At 48.0% G+C, this 10047-nt stretch overlaps 1 protein-coding gene across 2 annotated transcripts in view; it reads right to left on the bottom strand.

Moving 5' to 3' along the window:
• Window positions 1-10047, bottom strand: part of ACOT7 (acyl-CoA thioesterase 7) — a 64120-nt gene that overhangs the window by 17666 nt on the left and 36407 nt on the right. For both annotated transcript variants that reach the window (XM_019541161.1, XM_019541162.1), the window contains one exon: window positions 2472-2588. In XM_019541161.1, the coding sequence (XP_019396706.1) occupies window positions 2472-2588 (117 nt within the window). The remainder of the gene's footprint in view (window positions 1-2471; window positions 2589-10047) is intronic.

Genomic DNA, 10047 nt, shown 5'->3' with positions numbered 1-10047 from the left:
AGGTACCAGGGCTGCAGCAGGGCAGAGGAGGTGGGGGGAGGGAGAAGATGTGCCTGCCCCACCATTGGGGAAGGGGACGGGGGGCCCTTCAGGGGCAGCAGGGAGCTGCGTGGTCCAGCCAGTGGCACCAGGGCCAGTGCCGTAGCTCGCAGGGGCAGGGGGGAGATGCTGCAGGACTGGAGGGAGCAGGGAGCTGTAGGTCAGCAGTGAGGGGAACCAACAGGGGTGGGGGGGCTGTGGCTTGCGAGTGGGGGGCACCAGGGGACCAGGGGACTGTGGGTCAGGAGTGTGGGGTACTGGCAGCGCCGGAGAGCTGTGGGTTGGCATTGAGGGCACCAGCATACCACTGCCCCCCACAATTATATACTCCCCTCACCTGCGCAACAGGTGTCTTTTTTGGAACTGGAAATATAATAACCCTACAAAGAATCCTATGATAATCTTGTTTGTTAAACCTTATCTCTGGAGAAAGCTCCTTACTCTATTGGACTTCAGGTCACGAAGGCTTCTTTTCAAACCCTTGCACTTTAACCATTCATCATTAACTCTGTAAAATTCAGCCAGTCTGACAACAATTCAAACGCTTTCCTTGGGATTTAAAGTCAGCCAAATTATTCACTAAAAACCTGACCCCAACAAAGTGCTAGAATGCTCCTTTCTATTCTTATTTTAAGAAAATGCAGAGGAAAGAGTGGGTTTTTCTTCACTGCAGGATATGTGAAAATAATTTCAGCTCACGCTCAAGAAGTCACATCCTAGACAGAAAACTGAAACTGGTAACGAATGGACCCTCACCTAACAAAACCACACGTGTGCATTATGAACATTAAGGAGCAAGTTTAAGAGAACCAGAGCCACAAGGAAAGGTTAACGAGGAGAAATCTGCTGCCCAAGGGGGCTAGGTAACTGCAGCCTAACAGCAACCTTACCACCCGTTAACTCCAAACTTGGATAACTGTGGCATTTCCTCAAATACCTCCTCAGCTCAGAGTAACACACGGGAGTGCAGGACCCATCACTGGCAAACACAACAGAGAAACCAGGTCTCCCCAGCTGTGGGATTCCATTCAGTTTCCCTGCCAAGAATGATGTAGGCCAACCAGCCTATAAGTGTCCTATGAAAAAAGTATCTTCTGGTGGCCACTGATACCCATTTACAGTCCGGATTGCATGGAGAGATGTACAACTACCCCGTTTAAGGGCATATATTAGCTGATGTCATGTAACTGTTTTATTCATTTGATTCTAATCCACAGTAAGAGAAGCTAAACTGCAATAATTTACCCCAAATGAGACAGAGGGAATGTGTGCAGTTTAGCTCCACTCGCTACAGGATGAAACAGTTACAATGGATAGCTGCACTAGTGGTAAAACATCCCCCAACTTTTTAAAGCATATAACTGTTTTGCCTGCCCGCACCCACACACACTATACTTCTTTACTGTGCAACTAGGGGAACAATCTGACCCTGCTTATTGATACCGTTTGAGCCAGTGGCCTTTTAATCAGCAAATCAGATTTGGGAGAAAACATGCATCCCACGGCAGCAGCTTAGACTGCTTCAGATAGTACAGAAATCTTCAGACCTGGGGGTTTCCTGGCACTGCCCACACCAAGGCCTGAGGGGCCCAGGGAATTTTCAGGTCTGTCAGCTCTAGATAAGGGCTAAGCAGGGCACAGATGTCCATGGATCCTGGCTACACCTACATTTTCCTCTGCACCGACTGGATTCACATGTTCAGATAACCTGTAACCAAGCTGCAGTGTGTCAGGTTCTCATCTATTTTCAATTAGTGCAGGAAGTAAGTACCCGAGGTGTGAAATGGGGGGAACAATAGGCAGGAGTGAGATGTAAAGTGATCTCAGGGGGCTGACACCATGTTCAGCACTCACGGCCAGCCTCCCATATGCTCTGCTCCATCACATACCTGCACATGTAGCCCTTCAAACAGGCTGGGTGGCCTGAACGTAGTGGGATGAAAGCCAACCTGCACAGTACTTCTCAGGTTCATGCTTTCACCTTGGAATGAGCAACACCCCTGGGATAACTCCCCACACGGCAAGATGGAAACCTGTACGTGCACACCTGGGTAAGTGTGGCCCAAGGACGGGTGTTCTGCATCGCAAAGCTGCCACAGAGCTCTGACTCCAGCCTTCTGGACCACTACTGGTCTCTGGCAGAGAAATGCTGTTTCTATGGGAACATGGCCCAGAACGCAGCAATGACTATCTCAGGGTACAGATTTTGGGATCAACTTAGTAACTGGGCTTTCACCAGAGCCTGGCCCCAATAAAACATTTACATCTCACATCTCAGCCTTGTGCTCTGGCCAGAGGGGGCTCCCTGTTCCCCTCCCTTTGGGGCTTGGTACAGAGCACAGGAGCAAGGACATGGCTTTTGTGAAACACTGATCAAACCCCAGGCCCCCAACAAGATGCTGATTCCGCCACATTCCACACCAGCCTTTTACCTTTCTTGATCTTCTCATGGAAGTTGATGGCATCCACTGAAGCTGTGACGATGTTCGTCTTGCAGTGGCGTGCTGCTACGATTCCAGCCACCTCATCCATTAGCTTCATAGTGACACCTGCAAAGTGGGGAATCGCAGACTAGAATCAGAGCAGCGAGGAAACCACAAGAAGCACAATTCCAACAGGACAGAAGGCAAGTAGAGACCAGCTGCTGCCATGCTCTCCTGTGCCCTCAGCAACCAGAGTGTTCCCTCTCACCCCGGGCTTCCCAGACTGGAACTGAAAGTGGAGAGAATCTGTTTGGGAGCCAGGGAAGGACAGAGACTCCTGCCACCTCCACCAGAATGGAAGAAAGCACCGAGCAGGGGGTTTGCTGGTTTAACTCTGGAGAAGGAATGGCCCAGGAGACATTTTACCCATGGACCTTGTACTCTCTCCATCCCCTTCTCAGGTTATTAAGGCCTTATTGTACCTCTATTTTAAACAGCCCGCCACGCATTTAGACACTTTGCAGAAGTAGCTGAAGGGTGCTGCCTCCCCTGAGAGTTATGTACAATTTAAGTACAGATGTGGGGCAACACTGATGATGGACAACCCACAGAGAGGAGATGGACTGATGCGGGAGGAGGCTGACTGAAATAACCTCACACAGCTGACACCTGAAGGCCCAGGCATACTGCAACATGTCAATGCACTAAGGGCAGTTCCAGCTTACTCGTTGTAGGGTCTCTTCTGTCAAGAGACTCGGAGGCAGATGGCTGGGGCTAGCACAGGAAGGACACTCTGCACCTCATCGCTCTCCCACAGACCAGCATGACTTGGCTGTTAAGCAGCTTAGGCCTCAAGTGGCCCCACCTGTACATTGCTCCCTAGTTCTCAGAAATGCTGTACTGAGTAAGGAACATGCTTCTTGCTGCCAAGCATTGAGCAGGCAGAAGAAAACTATCCCAGACACTTTATTACATATCTCATTAGCTTGACAACAAGGCTCATTGCAGCAATGTGGCATGCCCGAGGAGAGCAGGGAGGCAAAAGAGGCCCTGCCTCACCAGCAGATTACTGTTCCTTTATGGACTGAACTCATGAGACGTGTCTAAAGGAGCTGTCTGACTAGATTCTGTGGCAATAATAAAGTCATGACACCATTCAGCCTCCCTGAGGAATGTAGCTACACACACCAGCTGCAACCTAGGTCTGAGCCAGAATATGCTATAGGCAATCTTTAAGTTTTGAATGACAGATTTTGGAGCTGTCCCTGCTAAAATGACTCTCGTGGTTTTGTTGTAAGAGAAGCACAGTGGCAGGGCCTCCTGACACGCAGTCAGTGTCCGGTCAGCTCTAGGACACCCAGCATTCCTCCTCGCAGGACCTGGGAGTGACAGACACTTGAAGGCTGTGACTGGGTGTTTTTTTAACTCTTTGAAAAGACTCAAATGAAGCAGATCCCAAAGTGATATGACATTCAATCTAGGTGCTGAAGCAGGGTCAACAAAAGGAAAGCAGCACTCCTCTGTGTTCACCCTGCCTCACAGGGCATGGTCTGCCCAGCAGCCCCAGGTACCTCTTGTCCCTGTTCTTATACCTATGGTACAAATCCTGAGGACAAGATATGCTCTGTTGAACCTGTGGATGAAAGGGGTTGCACCTCCTGTGATCAAAGGCAAAGCGCGCAGGGGCAGGGCTGAACAAGGAAGCTCAAGTCCGCAACGCAAGTCATGCATAAAGAGTCTCTACTATGAGTCCTGATTGCCTTAGTCATGCATAAAAGCACTTTCATTTTATGCTGAGACCTTGGCTAGGCATTTGCACAACAAAAGGGGACACTGAGGAGGAGCATGTGGTTTGCAAGAATGGATCCAAGAAGTAGAGACACTGGGATGAAACCCTTGCTGCTTCAGCACAAAGGGGCTAAGTGGGTCGATGCTAGGACAGCACCCTCAGGGGCTCAAGAACCATCACCTTGGCTCTGACTTTCTGGCCTCAGAGGGTTTCCCTGATGCCTTGCTCTGATGAGGTAACATTTGTTGTGCAACTTTCATGGTTTTAATAATTGATCTTCATTTGAAGTGGGATTAGATATAAATATTTAAGTCAAGCTGGTGTTAGCAATCACAGAGCTAGAGGGGGTAATTACAATATGCAGCAACAGCACGGACACTTCAAGAGGCTTCGCCAGAACACAAGGGTTGCCATTCACAAAGAAAGCAGAGATGCCTCTTGGCTGTGTCAAGCCCCACCAGCCACCGTGGCCTAATCAAGGCCATGTGCAAAGTCTGAAAGGAGAAGGGACAAGCTTAGGCTAAAAGAACATGGTGGTAGCAGAGTCGAGCTCTCAGAAGTCAGGAAGGGCCAGAATGAGGCTGGTCAGAGACTGCCTAGCTCACTCCGACGTCTCTGCATATGCTTTCTGATACAGATCAGAATTACAGGATCACATGCTATGGCTCCCACAGGACCCGGCCTCAGTTAATATGTGGAACAGACAGCATCCATTTAATGAGCAGTGATTCAGGAATTCATTTTATCCTCATTAATCAGTGCACGGCCCCTGCCTTTTGTTTACCACATGCTAATCAAGCCCTGCTGTGACAAACAAATGATCAGTCTCCTAGCCATCGGCTTAACAGTGCCCATTGTTACTGTAGCCAAGTGCTTCACAAGCATTAGCGGCTCCTTCATCACAGCACAGAGGGGGCAGAGGCTGGATTTTACCCACAGAGAGCAAAGGGTCAAAAGGACTCAATGGTTTTGGGTGCCCATTTGGGACACCTGGATTACCAGGCTTCCCATCGTTCCTCATATGTTCGCAGTAAAGCTCTGTAGACCCTCAGTACTAGGCTGGGCACAAACAGTGATGTTCTGGTGCCATGCCTTGCTCAGCATCACGTCCCATATGAACACATTGACTGTGAACCTGTCCTCGCTCCTTCTGCATGTCTCCTTCCCCCCCACCCACCAGTTTCTTCAGCAAAGCAAGCAGGTATCATACAGACTAGCATACAGCCCGCACACAACTAGGTCCAGCCCCAGGCCAGTCCCAGCCTGTGCACTGCATGAGGTAGGGGGATCCCATATGACCACATAACTGAAAGCCCCATGTGCATGCGACTGAGGGCCTGAATTCCCCCTCCCCTCCAGCCCCCTTGTCCAAGCAGCTGTAGTCTCCTCTCCTCCTCATCGTCTGACCTCCCGGCCCTCCCTGCCATCAATGGATCCCAGCTCACCAACAACAGGTCTTCAGCTAGGAAGCGCTGGGCAGCCTTAGCAAGTTGCATGGCAGCCCCAGCATGGTTAGAGTAGAGTTGGTCCCCCCCAAAGGATACCCACTCTCCTCTGGATTCCTGCTTTCTAAGCAAATGCTCCCCTGTGAAGAAAGCTGGTGATGGCAACATCCCCAGGAGTCAGGCAATGTATGCTACCCAGCAGCCAGACCAAGGGGATTAAACCTCTCATGTACAAGGAGGCCGGTGTTTCTCACACCCACGTGTTGGAAATGGCCTCCAGGCTCAGTAACAGTACAGGGAAGAGTCTGCTGAGTGCTGTTATTAAATATATCATCTTATCCCTCTGAGACCTCACCCTGGCTGGCCCACAGCGGAGCTTGCTGCGTGCTTCCACTGACAGAATAGCTAACTGTTGCTAAAAATAGCACAGCAGAGTGAGCATGCTAAAAAATACTGACATCCTTCCCAGCTCCTTTTCCTGCTTGAAAGAACAGGATGTTAGCTATAAAGGAGGAAAACTACATTCTTCTTTCTTGATACAAGTGATTTCCTACCAAATATGGACAGGGCAGGCAATAGCCCAGATATTTATTTAATACTGCCTCCTGGCCCCCCACTCCAGTATCTGCATGATTCTCAGGCTGATAAATTATACCAATGCCTGCTCTATCCAGGTGGACTGAAGGGGCTTACTTGTGCTGTTCCTGGTAAAAATCAATGGGAAATTCAATGGAACCTCTGCATGCTGGTTTGTAACTGGAAGTGCACTGCATTTGTCTAATTCTGCCATGACAACTCATACTATGTGCACTGCTGGGCGAGCGCTGCAGCATGCAGTCTGGGCGTGCACACGGAGTGGTGTCAAGCGTCCGATCTATTTTCCTGTTGGATTCTGCGTGCTTGTTGAGCCCTTCAGGATTCAGCAGGACAAAAATGTGTTATTTCTTCACAACTGTCATCTGATGGAAAACCCATGTGAATGCCACCTCACTCTAGCAGACAGAACTAGAACAGGCTTCAGGGGCAGTACTCCGAGCCCATGCCTTTCACCACGCTCTGGCTTGCGGAAACAGAAACCCAGCATTGTGCCCACTTTCCAGGTAAGACAAAACCAAGTCCTGCAGACTGTGGTCTTCCCTAATATAAGCACCTGGGGAAGGCTGTTCGAGAGAAGCTATTTTAACAACACATTCTGGGAGAGATTTTCAAAAGCACTGATGGCAGTTTAGTGTTTGGCTGTCTTGCATACCTATAATGAATGTGAGAGGCCAAGGGCAGATCCAAAGTAAACAGAGAAAGATGAATTCAATTCTTGATCTTACAACACACTGCACATGACCTGATTGGGGAATTTGGTTTCCCTGCCTCAGGACTCAACTATAAAACGAGGACAAAGCATCCTTCAGTCCCATGCCAGGTCTCATGCACGCAAACTGCAAGCTGCCCAGGGCAGGGCCTTACATGCATCGCAATGTGGCCCTAACCTGGGTCAGGGCTCACAGGGGTAATGGCAAGGCAGGCACCATTTCTCTGATGTCAGAGAGAACCACAGGATCAGAGCTTCTCTGAATACAAAATCACTTAATGAGGTGGTCAGGGACAGGCCTAGACAATATAGACCCCACGTTCAACAGCTTCAGCCCAAGCATTTTCGAAATGTGTTCTCCAAAGCCTGACACTGCACACAGGAGAGAGGGGCACTAGGGATTCGGTGCAAGGCATTCCAAACATCTTGGACACAAGGGGAACATCTACACCATGGCAGCAAAATGCTCTCACACCACCAAGGAATTATGCCTCTCCCCCCTCAGTTCTGCATCCCACCCAGCAACCTCAGCCAGGCAGCACGGAGGACATTGGGGTGCCCCAGACTGTTGCTCTTGTGCATGTCGCAGGGGTGCCTCTTTGTGCCCTCTCCTTTCCAGGATGCATGCCTGTAGATCAGGAGGAGGTGGGCAGGGCATGTCTCCATGGCAGCGTGACTGAGATAGGGATGTCCCCGAGTGTTTGATTCTGTAAAACACGGCCATCATGCTTTGTGCTGTGCCAGTACTAGGACAGATGTAAAGCACAGCAACAGGGACAAACATCCTACCTGGCTAATCCAAAGAGGCATCTAACTGCATCTCAAACCCCAGATTTACTTATATTCCATAGCCCAACTGTTACCTTGTCACAGTGAAATTTATGAACAGAAAATGCCAAATCATGACACAGAAGCTTACAGAAAGTAAAATTTATGCTAATAAAAACATTCTCTGCTTTGCACACATCCTCATTCTGGGTCTTTGGTGTGTGCCACATTGCCTCTGCAAGGGCTGTTCTGTTCATGCTGGATGGGAGCAACTACACTTTTATTCACTGTTTTATAGGCACAGGTACCCCTTTTTACATTTAATTATGAGCACCAACATCTACTTTCCTTTCCTTACACACTTCTTCTCAGGTTCACTCTAAATCCTTATAATTTCATTTTGTTTGGCACGCAACAGAAGTGGCCAGAAAAGGGAAAATCATTTCACCATATTACAGTCATTTCATGTCCTGTATTTATAATCTGAGATTTGCAATTTAATAGATGACAACAAAATTGTAGGAGTTACAGTCCTCATGTGTCAGTGCAAAAACAGCCATGCTTGTCCTTAAACATTAATCTAAACATCTGGTACTACAGATATTTTTTTAATGTAACATTTAACTGACTGTGGCTCTTAGAAAGAATTGACAGCATATTGACAATCTTTAAGAACCACTGTGAAATATAGATCCTTATTTAAAAAATAAAGACAAAAAAACCCTTCTCAAAGGCATCTGATGCATGACAAGGTCATGTCTTCCTACAACAGGACCTAACTGAATTGAGTTTATGATGAACACCTTTATTTAGAACAGAGCAAAGAGAATTCCCCCATTTTCCTTATCAGCTATTAGTGGGGTAATGCACTGCTGTAATGTAATGCATTGCACTTCTATGATGATCTGTGATGCAGCAGGGCCTGGGAACCCTTATCAGTTGCAGGCTCAGCTCCACACTGCTCCCTGTGGAAGAGGCACCAAGTGAAAATGCTTGCCCCAGACAGCTTACAGATGAAGATGTCCAACAGGTGACACTACTGACACATGGGATAGGTGGGAGTGAGAAGGGTATCTGAAAGAAAAATGAAGTTTATACCGGGAAAAAAACAGAAGTCTCTACTCAGCACTTCCTAAGCTAATGTCAGCTGGGTACAATTTGTAAGCCTTGTGACGGACAGGTAGACACTGAAGCCTCTTCCAGCAATATACGCTCTAAACCTGGACAGTGCAATTGATGCCATCATCTAACCACCTGTTTCTTTTTGGGGTAAAGGCTTGTCTCAATTTTTTTAAATGCTGACCTGTTTGGAGGCAAGCTGTAGTTCACAGAAATTCCCCAGTCTGCTTTAGTTAGTCCTAGACTAGAAGAAAAAGCACCTGGTTCTAACACAACATGACAAAATTATTTCAGATGAACCTGAGGCAGCGCATCTCCTCAGAGGCCAAGGAAATCCTAGAGAACCCTCATGAAAAGTACACTTTTAACAGGCAAGCTAATAAACACTTGGAAACTGCACGTAAATAAATGTTCAAACATTTTTCATTTAAAATTAAAGTCTATGCAGTCTGTAATTTAGGAGTAGCTTTTTTCCCTAGCATATTCCATCTGCTTGCAGCCTACCACATACATGCTGCATCATCAAGAGGCTCCCAGCGGACTTCTGCGAAGGGCTAGGTGGTACCCACTGCCAGAGAGCAAGCTGAGGGTTCTGACTGCTGCAGCAAGAAGCCCCTTCATCAAGCCAACCAGGGCAGAGGGGGAACATAGGGCTAGGATCTGGGATTTTACATCCCACTACTTCAGATGCTGTGAAGATATCTTCCTCTGCAGACACACCAAAAAGTAGGAACCGGAATCCTGGGATAAAAGGATTTCAACACGGGCTGTCTGAATGAAACACCACTTAGTACCCACTTTATATCTAGCTAGACAGTAACTCTTCTGTCAATGAGCACTTGTTCCAGAAACTGGGCCTGTAGGTTACTCTTTACCTTTATGAATGCATGAAGGCCAGCCAGAACCACAGTAAACTTAACCTCCAGTCTACGCTACAGACATCACGCGATTCTGAATTAGGTGCTATACACTGCGTTACAGATCTCTACAGGAAATTCACAATGCATCCTTAGGGAAACAAAAGGAGTAAACAAAAAACCCCCAGTGTTGTATCATCCTTCAGTCCAAAAGGGAAACAGAGCAAAGGGATGGGATGCATCAACAATGCATGGTGAAGATTTCAGTAAGGAAGTTTATGCTGGGGACTGAAGAAGCCAC

This window comes from Crocodylus porosus, unplaced genomic scaffold (assembly GCF_001723895.1).
Source record: "Crocodylus porosus isolate Cpor-Errol unplaced genomic scaffold, CroPor_comp1, whole genome shotgun sequence".
Classification (NCBI taxonomy): domain Eukaryota; kingdom Metazoa; phylum Chordata; order Crocodylia; family Crocodylidae; genus Crocodylus; species Crocodylus porosus.
Note: the sequence above shows the minus strand (reverse complement) of the source record. Positions and strands in the feature narration are given on the sequence as shown.